This window comes from Nerophis lumbriciformis, linkage group LG05 (assembly GCF_033978685.3).
Source record: "Nerophis lumbriciformis linkage group LG05, RoL_Nlum_v2.1, whole genome shotgun sequence".
Classification (NCBI taxonomy): domain Eukaryota; kingdom Metazoa; phylum Chordata; class Actinopteri; order Syngnathiformes; family Syngnathidae; genus Nerophis; species Nerophis lumbriciformis.
In genome coordinates, this window is record NC_084552.2 from 50,949,661 (window position 1) to 50,966,706 (window position 17,046).

A 17,046-nucleotide genomic window follows, 5' to 3' on the forward strand; every position below is an offset into this window, starting at 1 on the left:
GTGTTTTTTTTTTTTTTACAACATATTACTATAAATGGAGAAATGGTACCACTATTTTTCACGGTAAAATTCTGGTGACAGCGTGGACATTTTTCTACCATAAGATTTATGGTGGTTGTTTTTACGGTGTCTTACTGTAAATAGAAAAACTGTACCACTGTTTTTTTACGGTAAAATTCTGTTGACTGAGAGGCCAGTTCCTTGGGGTTTTTTTGTTACCGTCAAATATGTTATTTTTAAAAATGTGCAATTTAATAGATAAATTACTTCAAAATTATATAAATATTTTGTATTTAACAAAAAAAAAAGTTTGTAACGTATAACAATCTTTAGTACATTATTAGAAAACACAAAACTAATAGTTTGTTATTACAGATTATAACAACTTTCCAACCTAAATTAAATTAATTAATTAATAATAATAATAATAAACAAATTGTAAATGTAAATAATTAAATGTATATACTCTGATTAACTTGTGTGATGACTGTATTATGCTGATAGTATATAATTGTACCTTGAATTGATTTACGTGGACCCCGACTTAAACAAGATGAAAAACGTATTCGGTTGTGTTACCATTTAGTGGTCAATAGTACGGAATATGTACTATATATTCAATCCAGCACATCACCCCTGTTCTGCAGCAACTCCACTGGCTACCCATCAAACATCGTATCCACTTTAAAATAATTCTCCTCACTTTCAAAGCCATCCATAACCTCTCTCCATCTTATCTCTCTGACCTGATCCATGTCGCCACGCCCTCACGTTCCCTAAGATCCTCTTCATCCATCCATCTCACTGTCCCTTTATTTAAACTGTCCACCATAGCTTTCAGCCGCTCTGCCCCACATCTTTGGAACTCTTTGCCACCAGACCTTCGTAACTTGGACTCAATATCCCTCTTCAAATCAAGACTCAAAACACACCTATTCCTGACTGCTTATTCATTGTAATCATCTTTTCTTCTCTATCGTTGTTGTTGTTATTATTGTTGTTTTTATCCAGTTTGTTTTTATTGTATTGATTTTGTGTTCACGAGTGGTGGAAGAGTGGATCATGAGATCGACAGGCGGATCGGTGCGGCATCTTCAGTAATGCGGACGCTGTATCGATCCGTTGTGGTGAAGAAGGAGCTGAGCCGGAAGGCAAAGCTCTCAATTTACCGGTCGATCTACATTCCCATCCTCACCTATGGTCATGAGCTTTGGGTTATGACCGAAAGGACAAGATCACGGGTACAGGCGGCTGAAATGAGTTTCCCCTGCCGGGTGGCGGGACTCTCCCTTAGACTAGTCTCCCGGCTGGCCTGGGAACGCCTCGGGATCCCCCGGGAAGAGCTGGACGAAGTGGCTGGGGAGAGGAAAGTCTGGGCTTCCCTGCTTAGGCTGCTGCCCCCGCGACCCGTCCTAGGATAAGCGGAAGAAGATGGATAGATGGATGTATTGATTTTGTATGGTGTCCTTGAGTGCCCAGAAAGGCGCCTTATAAATAAAATGTATTATTATTATCATTATACTGTGCAATCTACTAATAAAAGTTTTAATCAATCAATCAAAAAAACAAATGTAACTATCCATCCATCCATCCATTTTCTACCGCTTATTCCCTTTTGGGGTCGCGGGGGGCGCTGGAGCCTATCTCAGCTACAATCGGGCGGAAGGCGGGGTACACCCTGGACAAGTCGCCACCTCATCGCAGGGCCAACACAGATAGACAGACAACATTCACACTCACATTCAACTAACATTACATTATTAACTTGAAAAACTTTACAGATTAATACATAAGTAAAGTAGATATTTTAAGTATTTTATCACAAGAAAAAAAATTTAATGTATGATAATATAGTTGTTAAATTATCATCCGTCCTCACTCCTCGGGCCTCAAATAATCATAAGCGTATCTATTATGTGAACTACATTACCCACAAGACCTTGCGACATCAGCACGAGCCAAGGATCATTTTCCGCCAATCACAGGCCGCCCATGGTGTCTCCCTGAAATTTACGTGTCACTTTCGGATATTTAGCATAAACACGTTGCTGTTTTTTTTTATTTTTTATATCCATGTGTTTTTGTCGGCGCGCACACAATTAGAAAGATGGCAGAGCCGAGCAAACAGGACATTAGTGCCATTTTCAAGCGACTTCGCTCCATCTCCACGAATAAGGTGAGCGTTTCATACTTTTTAGACAACAAGGAAGTAACTGCCCAACGTTTGACACGTCGCACTTGGATAAAAAAAAAAAGCTCACAATAATGGAGCATTCCAAGTCTGCATGTCGTGACAGCTGTTGTGTTTTGTGGAATGATTGTGTACATGTCCGCTTTCAACTCAACGGAAACAAAACAACTTGCCGAGAGTAGTTAGCTTAGCTGTTGGTAGCCGAGCTAGCTAGGCAGCCTCAACTGCCTAGCTTAGCCAGGGTGTTTTTATTTTAAACTCTTCTCGAAGATTCTTCAACTTTTAGCACACCATCAGACGATCAAATAAAGCAATGTTAGGTATTTCACCAGTTGATTTTATTGTCGTAATGTACCGACTGTAACAACAGATGTTGCTTGTTGATGGCTGCTTTTTGATTGATTGATTGAAACTTTTATTAGTAGATTGCACAGTGAAGTACATATTCCGTACAATTGACCACTAAATGGTAACATCCTAATAAGTGTTTCAACTTGTTTAAGTCGGGGTCCACAGCAAATTGATTCATGATACAGATATATACTATTTTCATGATACAGTCATCACACAAGATAATCATCACAGTATATAAATTGAATTATTTACAATCCGGGGTGTGGGATATGGAGGGGGGTTAAGTTTGGTTGGTATCAACACTTCAGTCATCAACAATTGCATCATCAGAGAAATTGACATTGGAACCGTGTAGGTCTGACTTGGACACAGAGAGAGAGATCAGAAATGATAAGAATAAGTGTTGTGTAAGTGCTGTTGTCAACAAAGTTATTGTCTCCTTTTATCAAGGTTTGTTTTGACTGCTCAGCAAAAAATCCCAGTTGGGCCAGCATTACCTATGGCGTGTTCCTGTGTATAGACTGCTCCGGAACACACCGGTCTCTTGGGGTGCACCTGACGTTCATCCGGTAAGTTACATTGCATATAATGCAGGTGGTTCTTCACTTTTTGGCCTGTACGTACCAATTAGTTATTTTCTGCACACCGAAAGTAAACCACAAGCTCGGAAAAGGAGGAACGCCTCAATAACGAAACCACTACGCTGCTTCGTTATCACTGTCCATGACATAGGAGCAGAGATTCCTTTTACGGTACACGTTCACACGAACATGACGATGGATTCTTTTTGTTCGGTACTCGTCCTCTATGGGAGCGTGTCGTAAAAAGGGGACCGCCGTATTTTCACCAGAAGATCAATAATAATAATAGTGGATTAGATTTTATATCGCACTTTTCTATTATTAGATACTCAAAGCGCTCACATAGAAGTGGGAACACATCATTCATTCACGCTGTGCCTGGAAGCATGCATTGCGGTCGTTCTGACGTTAGTTTTCTTGACAAAATTAACCATAATCAAAATCAAGAATCAGAAAAACTTGAATAATCCCAGAGGGGAAATTAATATGTTCAACACGATCCCATTCATGGGGCAGCACGGTGGAAGAGGGGTTAGTGCATCTGCCTCACAATATGAAGGTCCTGAGTAGTCTTGGGTTCAATCTTTCTGTGTGGAGTTTGCATGTTCTCCCCGTGACTGCGTGGGTTCCCTCCGGGTACTCCGGCTTCCTCCCACCTCCAAAAAAAACATGCACCTGGGGATAGGTTGATTGGCAACACTAAATTGGCCCTAGTGTGTGAATGTGAGTGTGAATGTTGTCTGTCTATCTGTGTTGGCCCTGCGATGAGGTGGCGACTTGTCCAGGGTGTACCCCGCCTTCCGCCCGATTGTAGCTGAGATAGGCTCCAGCGCCTCCCGCGACCCCGAAGGGAATAAGCGGTAGAAAATGGATGGATGGATGGACAATCCCATTCAAGATCAGACAAACAATACAGGGAGACAGAACAGGATCGCTGACGGGTCTGCCAACTTCCGGCGCCCCTTACAAAAAAGGTGAGAAACAGGTAAACGCTGGGGGGGGGTGAGAGAAAAAAAATTCAGTCTAAGCCTGGGCCCCTTGAGAGGGGGTCCAGACTGAGGCCAATGGGGAAAAACCTCATAGCCATAGCACACATAAGCATGTGTGTAAGAGGGAAACATCAAAGAACACAAAAGACATTAAAAGAGCAGAGTTGAGGCAGGCAGCCATTTCTACATACAGCTACAAAAGTAAAAACAACAACAAAAACATATACACAGTGGTGGCCTCTGCAGTGTTCCACGCCATTGTCTGCTGGGGTGGGGGGAGCATGGCCAGAGACAGGAGCAGACCCAACAAAGCATCCCTCGGCCGCCCACTAACTCTCGGCCAGTGTCCAGTCCGCATGGATGAGCGAGGATGCGTCTAAGGAGACCGAGGTGTCCGATACCTGCTCATTCAGCCAAGACCCTGTGAAGCTTGTCCGCCCTGACGCTCAGCGCTAACTCCACAGCCCTGTCTCTTCATCCGCATCTCCTCCAGTCTCTCCAAACGGACTCTGGTGTGGCAGAGACCCATCAGCTGGTCTCCATGGCCAAAAGGCTCCCGGAAGGCAGATCCAGAAGTATAACATGCCTAAATATAATTTTAAACATATTCCATCTAATACACTTTCAATAAAACATGATTTACTTTTACCAAAATATAATTTTGTGGCCATATTTGATACACTCTGCTGTGTACATTAATCAGAATCAGAAGTACTTTATTAATTCCCGAGGGAAAATTAGGATTTTCAGCACAATCCCATTCACACATTACAGGGAGACAGAACAGAATCGCTGACGGGTCTGCCAACTTCTGGCGCCCCTTACAAAAAAGGTGAGAAACATGCAAATGCTGGGGAGGGGAAGGAAGGGGGTGGGGAGGTGAGTAAAAAGAAAAAATATTCAGTCTAAGCCTGGGACCCTGGAGAGGGGGTCCAGACTGAGGCCAAGGAAAAAAACACTCATAGCTATAGTATACATAAACATGTGTGTAAGAGGGAAACATCAAAGAACACAAAGGACATCAAAGACATTAAAAGAGCAGAGCTGATGCAACCAGTTGCCACTCCAGCAGTGCCATTTCTACATATTAACATGAAGTGTTAAGTGACCAGCAGGGTGTCTTAACACGTTCCCGACAGTGCAATAACGTATGAAAATAAATAAATACACGAAACGGCAAAAAAAAACTGATTACCCAAATTTTTGTCAAAATCCTCATTCGCAGCAGACCAACAATTATGGAGAAATTGTGCCTTTTGTGTGAAGTATGTCAACTGTGGTGGCTGCATCCAATAACTGTAATCACGGCGCTATATATTTTTTTATATATATTATATATATATGAATGGATAATAACAATAAAAAAAATATATATAAAAAAAAAAAAAAAAAAAAAAAAAAAAATATATATATATATATATAGCGCCGTGATTACAAACAATTATTGGATTCAGCCTCCACTGTTGACATACTATATATATATATATATATATATATATATATATATATATATATATATATATATATATATATATATATATATATATAGGTTGTTTGGCAACACTAAATTGGCCCTAGTGTGTGAATCGCCTTCCGCCCGAATGCAGCTTAGATAGGCTCCCCAAAAGGGACAAGCGGTAGAAAATGGATGGACATATATATATATATATATATATATATATATATATATATATATATATATATATATATATATATATCGGGCGGAAGGCGATTCACACACCAGAGTCGTTCAATCCTTTTTTCCAACTGGTCCATCAGAGGTTTGAAATCTTAAAATGGTCTTAATGAAAAATGTTTGTGTCAATAGGTCCACTGAATTGGATTTTAATTGGTCATGGTACCAGCTAAGGTGTATACAAGTGGGAGGCAACGCCAGCGCGGTAAGCACACGTCCAAGCAGCGTGACTGGGCCGTACAGCAAAAACTGTCCAGCGTCACTTCCTGTTCTGTTTTTCTCCAGATGGCGTTCTTCCACCAGCACGGCTGCACGGCCAATGCGGCCAACACAAAATACAACAGCAGAGCCGCTCAGCTGTACAGAGAGAAGATCAAGACTTTGGGAACGCAAGCCACCAAAATCCATGGCACAGAGGTAATACAGATTTTACTTTTAGTAACAATAAACGTCAAAGCGTCAACAGTAAACAGTAATAAATGAATTTGTATTTTTTTTAGGTGTTAAAATTAGGGCCGCAACTAACGATTAATTTGATAATCGATTAATCTGTCGATTATTACTTCGATTAATCGATTACTAATCGGATAAAAGAGACCAACTACATTTCTATCCTTTCCAGTATTTTATTGAAAAAACCCAGCATACTGGCACCATACGTCTTTTGATTATTGTTTCTCAGCTCTTTGTACATATTGCAGTTTATAAAAAATAAAAAAATTCCTCTGCGCATAGCATAGATCCAACGAATCGATGACTAAATTAATCGCCAACTATTTTTTTATCATCGATTTTAATCGATTAGTTGTTGCAGCTCTAGTTAGAATAAATAACACTGTAATTCAGTTGTACTAAAACATTCTATTATGCTTGTATACATAATGGCTTTCAGAAATTCAATAAAACGAGAAGGAAATAGTTTAAAAATGTGTGTATGTATAATTAAATGTAATTATTTGGTTTTACATTCATTAAAAAAATATTTATGTTAAATAATATCCATCCATTTTCTACCGCTTGTCCTGTTCGGAGTAATAAAATGTTAATATCAAAACATAATGTACATTTACTGTCCTTTCCAGCTGTGGTTGGACAGTCAGGGTGGTTCCTCGTGCATGTCAGCAGAGGACAAGCATGTTGATTTCTTCAGTCTTCACTCACAGGTAAATATTCGTAACGCTGCTCATCTTGCTCAACCTGCTGCGACTACACCATTAATATTAACACCACCGAGTGTGTGTTTTAATAAAGGAGGTTCCGGAAAGTTTGGGCCAGATGAGCCTCAGTTCTGTCGAGACAAGAGCAAATGAAGAAGACAAAAGTGGTATTGGTGCTAATACCCTACTGTAATTTTTTTTACATGTGTTACATCATTTAATGTGCATTTGACACTGATAGGCAACCTGGAGGACGGCCCGAGCGTGGACATGTTGAGCGCTTCCCCAAAAGCAAATCCAGGTAAATACACCAACATTGTTGTGTATTGTAGCGAACCCCCGGAATACATTCCAACCTTAAATATTTGAGAAAAGTAGTAGTAAGTAAGTAGTCAACCCTCGGAATACATTCTGACCTAAAATCTTGCAGAAAAAAATTGTCCAAAATATGCATTTGCATGGTCTTGAAGCTATGCAACAAGTGCAAACATCAAAATACACATTATAGTACATGCGTATACCTTGAAAAAGTGCCTTGAATTCAAGTGAATACACCACCTTGGTGTCGGAGTAAATGAAGAAGACAAAAGTGGTAAACCCTTGGAATTGGTTGTGACCTAAACTGTTGTAGAAAATATGGTCCAAAATATGCATCTGTGTGGTCTTACAGCACTGCGTAAAATTACAAACATCAATAGACAAAGCATAACATGTTTATACCTTTTTGAAAATCCTTCAGTGTACAGTCTGCAGAATCTGGCCTCAAATTCCAAGGCAAATATGGTTCAAAATAGGCATCAGCATGGTCTCACAGCATTGCAACAAGTGTAATCATGAATTGTAGTGTACTTATTACTGTGAAAAGTGTCTCAAATAGACACCTTCTTTAAGTGTGCCTGGTACTCTCTGTGGTTGTGTAAATACATGCAAATATGGATACTTCTTTTGAGGGTTCATGGTGTTCATTCCAAATGTTCCATAAGCACACTACAGATTTACTTTCACCTTCTCCAGAGCCTTCATCTCTTCTGAAGAAGAAGCCAACTACCACCAAGAAAACGGTACGTCTGTAAGTTATGCAGGTATTCCTGAATGCGGAATGACATGTTGCGTGCTCTTATAGTTGGCGGCCAAAAAAGGAGGCCTGGGCGCTCAGAAGGTGAGTAATAAGAGCTTCACAGAGCTGGAGAAGATGGCCCAAGCTGCCGACAAGCGGCGAGAGAAAGAGGAGAGCGCCACCGGCGACAAGAGTAAGAATGCTCCGGACGCAGAAGAGGCCATGTGAGAACCCAGCCGCCGCTATCGTCTCCTGTACAATCAACCTCAATGATCTCCTCTTGTCCTCAGTGCTCCGTCAATGCGTCTGGCCTACAAAGACCTGGAAGAGCAGAGAAGAAAAGATGAGCAAAAGCTAAATAATCTGGTTGGGAAGAAGCGAGAGCAAGCGGAAAGACTGGGAATGGGGCTCGGCGCCAGGAGGTGAGCGTCGGAGACAAAGACGCCAACAAGTTTTGATGCAGTGGAGTTACTCCTGTCTTTTTGTCTTTGCTCTCCTAGTGGAGTGTCCCACTCTGTCATGTCTGACATGCACATCATCCAGCAGGAGCGCCCCATGGCGGCAAGGACCTCCATACCAGCACGGTTTACTGAGGAAGAGGAAGATGAGGGAAGGTAATATTTATATATCCAGTATTTTACATATTTAAAGGTTTCATGTTGTATATTTTGAACTATTTTAAGTAGGTTGTACAATAAAATGTTTTGTGTAAAATCTAGCCTTAAAGCTGGTATGTCTACAATTTAAAAGTGCTTTTTATTATTCTTAGTGGGAACATGTTTTGTGTCTTTAATGCTAATGAGTTGTTTGTCTGAGTGCACTTTTTACGTATGCATTGCAACTGTCCGCTTGTTCAATGTAATGGATGCCATATGCATACTTGCCAACCCTCCCGGATTTTCCGGGAGACTCCCGAAATTCAGCGCCTCTCCCGAAAACCTCCCGGGACAAATTTTCTCCCGAAATTCAGGCGGAGCTCGAGGCCACGCCCCCTCCAGCTCCATGCGGACCTGAGTCCGCTTTCCCACAATATAAAGAACGTCTACAGTAAAGCAGTCCGTCTGCCGTAAACAGCAATGTTGTGACACTCTTAAACAGGACAATACTGCCATCTAGTGCATTTGATGAAAGCACTTTTGTGCGTGCCACACAGCAATGCATAATCAGAGAGGGTGTTCAGCATGGTTAGAAAGATAGTGACAGAGAATAGAACAAGGATGGACAATTCAACCCTTAACTCAACAATGAGTAGATGAGTGTTGTGTGTGTGTATATGTGTAAATAAATGAACACTGAAATTCAAGTATTTCTTTTATTTATATATATATATATATATATATATATATATATATATATATATATATATATATATATATATATATATATATATAGCTAGAATTCACTGAAAGTCAATTATTTCTTATATATGTGTATATATATATATATATATATATATATATATATATATATATATATATATATATATATATATATATATCCATCCATCCATCCATTTACTACCGCTTATTCCCTTCGGGGTCGCGGGGATATATATATATGAAATACTTGACTTGGTGAATTCTAGCTGTAAATATACTCCTCCCCTCTTAACCACGCCCCCAACCACGCCCCCGCCACAACCACGCCCACCCCCACCCCCCACCTCCCGAAATTGGAGGTCTCAAGGTTGGCAAGTAGGTCATATGCCACATACAACAAGGCAACATGAGGACATGAAAATGCAAACATTATCAACACTTACATAGCTATGTACGCGACATGCTGAGATAACATTATGCTTATTTTTTAACAGCAACACCCAAGCATGTAAAATTTCTGCAAAAACGCGGAAATCTTAAGTTTTTAAACATTTATTTTTGTATAAAAATATCACTTTCACGTTTTTTTTTAATGAAATGTCGGAAATACGATGCATACTAAATTTGTTGAACGCTCGCCTCAGCCGCAGGGACTCGCTGTTCCTCATGCAGGAAATGTAGTTTTGATTCTCAAAATGTTCTTTTGGGACATGTGTGGTAGCATTTTGCGCTGATTAAAAATGTTCCTCTTCTGTTCTCAAGTTTCCTCTTTATTTCATAAAGGGTGCTCACATCCCTGAACATCATGCTAGGTTAGCCATTTCACTGAAAGACAACAAAGCGATCGAACATGAATCTCCAAGGTCTGTATCTGACGGACAAATAGTGGATAGAGCATTATTTTAAGATGTGTTGCAAAGCCTGAACTTTAAAGAACTTCAAAACGGATTGTTTCTCCTAGGAAAACAAAAGGCAGATAATAGATTATGATCACCAAACATGAGAACAAAAACAGGCTCTAAAGACACGTTACTGTTAGAACATCATAAAAATTGTAATAGGGGACTTGTAACTCCAACTCTTGTCCTTTTCCAGGTTCATATCTCGCTACGACAAAAGCGAATCTACGGATCGTTTCTCCTCCAGATGGAGCAGTAAAGCTGATCCAGACTTCTTCATCACCTCCGCCATCACCTCACTGGACGAGAGGTGGGTGACGACCCCTCCCTTTTTCTTCTTTAAAGGGGAACTGCACTTTTTTTTGGAATTTTGCCTGTCGTTCACAATCATTATGAAAGACATGACGACAGATTGATTTTTTTTTTGCATTCTAAATATTAAATACATTCGATCAAAAGTCTGCTTACAATGGAGCTTATGGGAAACGTTCAATTCCGCCTCTAAAATAACATCCAAACACCTCTATAAGGGTTTTATAGACACAATGTAAGTATACGTATATATAATCTAGTAACGGGTACATTTATAATACCATTTAATATTTACGTATTTTGATAATTTTAAGCAAACGTGGCACATTCATTTAAAAAACGCATCACAATGTTTGCTTTTTTTTCCCTCCATCACTGATTTCTGCTCACTACAGACTTTACGAGAGCCAACAAACATAATAAAACATCACTTACTGTGCACGGTCTGCTGTCAGTAGGATGCCGACTGCCCACTTAGATGATGAATGTCGCATAATCTTCGCAAAGAAGCGGGGCGGTGGGAACAAGCGCTTTTTGTGTCGTTCTTGCCAGTTCCAGGTCTTAAATTTCGGTCAAAGTGTCCCAACTTATCGGATTATATTCTCAGCCATCTACTTTCCAGATGAGATGCATGATTTATGATCTACAATAAACTTACAAGGAGGAGGGACGCGAGGAAGCAGCAGACCACTCGATGTAAACATATGGACACACGGAAGTGATTACGTTTGTCTGCTTTAGTGCTTATAATAACAATATTACTAATACTTGGTTAATATTCAAGTCACGAAATGTAAATGTAGTATTGTTCACGTTTTTTGAATGGTTATTTATCAGTATTTATTGGTGGAATAGTTGAGCTCCCATTGGCTCCGCAGTAAGCAAACTTTTATTTACGTTTATTTAATATTTAGAATGCATTAAAAAAAGCCATCCGTCGTCATGTCTTTTGTAATGATTGTGAACGATAGGCAAAATTCTAATTAATCGGTGACAGTTTGTCATCTCCCATCAGGCCCGCCTCTCGCAGGAAGGCTGAGCCGGGGCCGGTCGTGGACACGGGAGAAGCTCGGAGGAAGTTTGGAGAGAACGTCAAAGCCATCTCCTCGGACATGTACTTTGGAAAACAAGACAACACCGAGGTACGAATACGGCATAATATAACTTTTGTAAATTAACCTTTTGTCTACTTTTTGGTCACTCTTGTGAGCCAATTGATTTTTTTAGTTCAATGTATTATTATGTTTTCTTCAATTCAAGTTGAATTGCAATGAGAGTTAGGGGCTTGATGATACATTGCCTGTAAAAACTGTCTTTTTCTCATCTTTTTCCGGTGTCCCGGGTTAGTTGTCGCTGTAGAATTTCTCTACTGAAAATCCGGGCTTTTATAAAAAATTATAAATAATCATTTTTATGGTGACTCAAATAGAAAGTGATTTGATAGAAAGAGTGTTGCAGCTATAAATCCTGCTATTTACACATTTCCTAGCAGGAAGATGCTTTGACAAAACATAATTGGCTGCATGGCTGTAATTGTTTTTTAAAGTGTAAAACTGAAAAGTGCGCTCAAAGACTGTGAGAGGCATATTTTCGGGTTTAGAGTACCAAAAATAGGCACTTTTTGAGTTTTTAATGAATGTGTTCATTATTTGGGAATAGCAGGGGTCTACTGTGTATGTTGCTGTTCATTTAGTATACAAATATATGTCATTGTGTTACAGCTCCAATTTTGCTATACAGGTAAAGAGAGTAGGATTGTCCCGAACAATATTGATATCGGATACCAGTCCGATATCAGCAACAAAAACAAGTATCGTCTTATATTGGGGCGACGTGGCTCAAATGGTGGAGTGGTCGTCCAGAAACTTAAGGGTTCCTGGTACGAATCCAGCTTCCGCCATCCTTGTCACTGTTGTTGTGCCCATTGAGAAAGACACTTCACTCACCTTGCTCCCAGTGTCGCTGAATGAATGATGTTTCGTGGTGGTCAGAGAGGTCGTCCCTCTACCCTACGGCAGCTATGGCTACAATGGAGCTTACCAACATCAATTTGTAAATGTGGAATGTGTGAATGATGGTGATGATGTAAATCCCTTTGCGTGTTTAGGAAAAGCACTATATTATATAAATCTAATCCATTATTATAATATGGGAAATAAACATTTCTGATACAAGCAGTCCTACAGCTTGTTTACTTGTGCAAAGCTGGACAGCCAGTTAACAATTAAATGTCCTCCAATAAGCACACATGGTTGGTCTTTAATTTTAATCAAGTCATTTGCAAAAGGATAACATGCTGGGCTATAGATTACTAGGAGCTAACAACTACACAACAGCTCAGCACACAATAGCACACAATCTAGGCATATATAAAAAGTGTCATTAGTTCAACAACATTGCAGTCTAAAACGGCACATTTGTCAATTTAAACAAGTTTAAAGTGATTATAGCTGCATAACACTCACACATACAAAGTGTCCGAGGCTAAAGTGTGTTAGAAAGTATCCAGTAACAAACGTGTCCACATCGATCAATTTACTGTGTCATGAGCTAAACTTTATGAATTATTGTAACCACACTGCTGGCGCCAAATACAATTGACACTTTACTTTCACTTAAAGACCGCATAAGTGCATTCTCGGCAGTTAATAATAAATAGATTAATGTTTTTCATACTTGTCATACTTTTCTAACATTCCACATGACAAAATAATAAAAAAATATATGTGATTCCTGCTGATATCGTATTGGATTGAAATTGGTATCAATTGATACTCAAGGCTCCAATATAGGTATTGCATCAGAAGTGAAAAAGTTGTACTCTATAAGTCAATTAACCCGAACGATTAATGGAAATGAAGTCAATAACTTTTCCTCTGTCATAAATTGCCATATGCAAGAGCATTCAGTCTTTTCATCGGTTTCAGAAGCTATGCACGTTTGTATCATAGGGGAATGAAAAGTAGGGTGTGAATCATCTTGACATTAATTGTCTTCGTCTTTGTGCAGACAGGCGGGGCTGCATGCACACAGTGTAACAAGTAAACCAGCGATGAACTCAGTCACGCGAACATAGAGAACAAAATGATTGCAAAACTAAATGCCACCGCACAAGTGTGGGAATATTTTTGTTTTAAGCCAGTGGAACAAGATTAGACTATCAACACCAAGGAGCCAGTTTGCAAAATGTGCGGAAGAAAGGTGCAAAAAAAATCAAACACGACAAACTTGCATGCCCTCTTAAAACACAACCACCTGACTCACTATTCCCAGTATTTCCTTTGTCCCGACAGTCCACACTCACTGAGGCGTTTGGTGAAATAGCACAAAATGATGTGCCCTCACAGAAAGTGCGGTTCACTCCATCGCCAAAGGCATGCTGTCTTTGATACTGTTGGAAAAACTAGCATTTTGAAAAACGCTGCAAATGTTTGTGAGGCATTTAACATGTTGTCATGTCGTATTGGTGTTTCCTTGCTTGGAATCTGCCAGATTAGAGGTTTTTTTTTGCCGTTAATACATTTCCTTATACTGTACTGTTTATATTCTTACTCTGCACTTTTGTTTAAAAATGTCCTAACTTGATTGTTAGTTAAGTAATGTACAACTCTACCTCTGCCTACATGTTCAATATTCAAGTGCAACTTTATTTGTCGATACTTTATTTAGCCACATTATTTATTGTTTTGGTTGAGTATATTTGAGGGTCCACAACCACCTCCTTAACAGAACCTATTTTATTGCTTTTGGTTGTGATTTTTATTCAAGTGCAACATTTTGCTAACAGAGTATATTTTATTTGTATTATTTGTTTGTTTTATTTAACTTGGATGTTTAGACTTAGACTTAGACTTAGATTTCCTTTTTATTGTCATACAAATTTGAACTTTACAGCACAGATAAGAACAAAATTTTGTTACATAAGCAACACTAAATTGGCTCTAGTGTGTGAATGTGAGTGTGAATGTTGTCTGTCTATCTGTGTTGGCCCTGTGATGAGGTGGCGACTTGTCCAGGGTGTACCCCGCCTTCCGCCCGATTGTAGCTGAGATAGGCTCCAGCGCCCCCGTGACCCCTAAGGGAATAAGCGGTAGAAAATGGATGGATGAATGGAAGCAATTATAACATTTAGTAAAGTTTATTGCATTTGAAAGGGTGTACCTGCATTATTATTATATTATTATTATAATATACCGGTATTATAATGTATTGGTTAAATTGTTCTCAAAATACTATTGACAATTATATTGTTTATCTGCAATAATTTGAAGGTCAATATATCGTTGAGCAAAATAGTGTATCAGGACACCCCTAAAAAAAACACAAAAAAACTTTAGTTCACACATTTTTTTGATTCCTATCGTGACTTTTCCTAAAATGTCTCATCGATTGTTGTTATAACGCCACTCCTTTCATATCTTTAAGGCCCTGGAGTTGTTTTTTTGTAATATCAGCTTCAATAGTCCACTTAAGGTTTTTGTTCAACCTGCTTTGACTTCCTGTTGCTAGTACGAAGCCAAAACACGCTTGGAGAGACTCACTGGGAATTCTGCCATCAGCTCCGCCGACTTGTTTGACGAGCCAAAGAAACAAAGCGGTAGGTCTAACGACAGTCACGTGGGTGTTGCCATCATCATTTTCATCATCACTCCTGCGCTTGCTTTGAACACAGCTGGCTCGTACCGCCTGACCGACGTGCTGCCCAACGCTCCTGACATGACGCAGCTGAAAATGGGAGTTCGCTCCGTCGCTGGAAAGCTCTCCGTCATGGCCAGCGGTGTCGTTAACACCATTCAGGTACCAAACTCATCAATAAACGCCTCTTTTGCGTTAATGAACACCTAAGTGCACTTTTTTATGTGTTTGTTTTAGGATCACTACAGTTCCTGAGCATCCACTCAGAAGATCAACAGCTGAATGTCTTTTTTCTGGAAGACGCATGCAGGCAAACATGCCTTATCCAAAGTTGTGCTCATTTTTGCAGCCGTCAATTTGGCAAAGTTGAAGTTTGCTGTGTCACTTTTTGCTGAATTAATAGCACCTTAATGTGTGCTAGTGACCTAATAGCGACGCGTAAATATGTACCAAATGTGTATGTAGCCATATATGAAGGTGTTATGATGGTTGTTGTTAATGAGGTCAATTATTCTTTCTAAACCTCCAAAGTGCACTTATATTTTTGGACAGGACCAAAAATATACACTTGGTGTTCTTTATGCTTTGACGCACCAAGCTAATTATGCCACTGCAGCTTTTTTGCATACGTTAGAAGGCTGTGTACCTTCTAGTGACACTTTCTGGCAAAGCAAGTTTGCAGGCTTAGTTTTTATCTTGAAGGCTTTTAGGAATGTTCCGCATCGTGCTAGCCTGGCACTGCTGCAGCGTTGTACTATTATTTACTTTGTATAATTACACTTACTGGAGTTGTGAGGTATTATGTGTTGGGATTGGTTTGCTTCCTTGTTTATCAGACCCCCAAATAGTGGGGATGCTATTGTTTACTTCAAAGGTGTTTTTTGTGCCTTCCTACTCTTTTTACTTTTTGACATCCAGACAAAGATCATTTCTTTCCTCAAGGCAGGTGGTACCACTCTTGGTTTTAATAGGTTTAAAGTGTTATTTTGGTCAATCATTACGGCTCAGTGGCCTCGGATGGAGCGATTATTAATTGCAAAGTGACTTCATTTTGATCTGATATTTGTCTACCTAATTTCAAAGATTCTGATGTCACTTATACTTTTATTGTGCTGTACTTTGGAGAGTAGTGGTTACCTTTTTTTTTGTATTTGCCCAAAATTGCACATGACAATTTTTTCCTTTTAAATTACTCAAAAAAAAGAAAACCGGGAGACATTCATAGATGGTTGTTACTTTTTGATGTATCTCTCTGACAAATGTGTTGTTGTTTTTTTATTTACTAATTTTTTTCCTTTTTTATTTCCTCATTAATTAAATGAATTAGTCCAAAAACAAAAAATAACCATACAATATTTATGGATGTCTCACTCTTTTTTTGTTTGTTTTTAAGGGGGACTTTTTGTAACTTTATTGCCATCAATATTTAATTAAATCATAAATTCTGAACATGACAATGCAGTTGAACTTAAAAGAAAAAACAAGTGATACATCTACAGATGTTTTATTTTTTCCACTTTTTTGAGAAGTGAAACAAAATATCTAGGAAACATTGGCACAAAAAATATCTCACTTTTTTCTCCAGTTTTTTTTTTTTTGTAACTTTATTGCCATCAACATTTATTTAAATAATACACAATCATTGCATTACAGTTAATGACATTGTGTTGGTTACTATAATAAGACTATTTTTGTGTTGGTTAATTTTTTTTTTAAGTAATACAAAATATAATATATGCTTAAAAATCCATGAGCTTTGTTCAAGCAACCATATTGTGTGCACTCAAAATGTTTATTTTGGGATCATTTGAAATAAAATAGCTTGCATCTCAGATTGGTTAGTATTTTTTCCATAT

At 39.0% G+C, this 17,046-nt stretch overlaps 1 protein-coding gene across 2 annotated transcripts; it reads left to right on the forward strand.

Annotated features, from left to right (window-relative positions):
* The first annotated feature begins 1,951 nt into the window (after positions 1–1,951).
* Positions 1,952–17,022, forward strand: arfgap3 (ADP-ribosylation factor GTPase activating protein 3). 2 transcript variants are annotated; one of them, XM_061959546.1, is made up of 16 exons: positions 1,952–2,176; positions 2,996–3,114; positions 5,944–6,016; positions 6,097–6,228; positions 6,894–6,974; positions 7,063–7,135; positions 7,210–7,269; positions 7,983–8,029; positions 8,092–8,249; positions 8,316–8,447; positions 8,526–8,639; positions 10,440–10,553; positions 11,553–11,697; positions 15,065–15,152; positions 15,228–15,352; positions 15,428–17,022. In XM_061959546.1, exons 1-16 carry the CDS (start codon positions 2,108–2,110, stop codon positions 15,443–15,445), a joined length of 1,548 nt encoding a protein of 515 aa, XP_061815530.1. In that variant the 5' UTR covers positions 1,952–2,107; the 3' UTR covers positions 15,446–17,022. The 2 variants fall into 2 exon arrangements, with proteins under 2 accessions (XP_061815530.1, XP_061815531.1); XM_061959547.1 differs by having other exon boundaries at positions 1,956–2,176; positions 11,571–11,697.
* The last annotated feature ends 24 nt before the right edge of the window (positions 17,023–17,046 follow it).

Excerpts from the sequence above, each read along its gene's own strand:
- arfgap3 (XM_061959546.1), top strand. The coding sequence starts at position 2,108 with ATGGCAGAGCCGAGCAAACAGGACATTAGTGCCATTTTCAAGCGACTT. Across the intron at positions 8,448-8,525 it reads ATGGGGCTCGGCGCCAGGAG|TGGAGTGTCCCACTCTGTCA; the intron begins GTGAGCGTCGGA and ends TTGCTCTCCTAG. Across the intron at positions 11,698-15,064 it reads GAAAACAAGACAACACCGAG|TACGAAGCCAAAACACGCTT; the intron begins GTACGAATACGG and ends TCCTGTTGCTAG.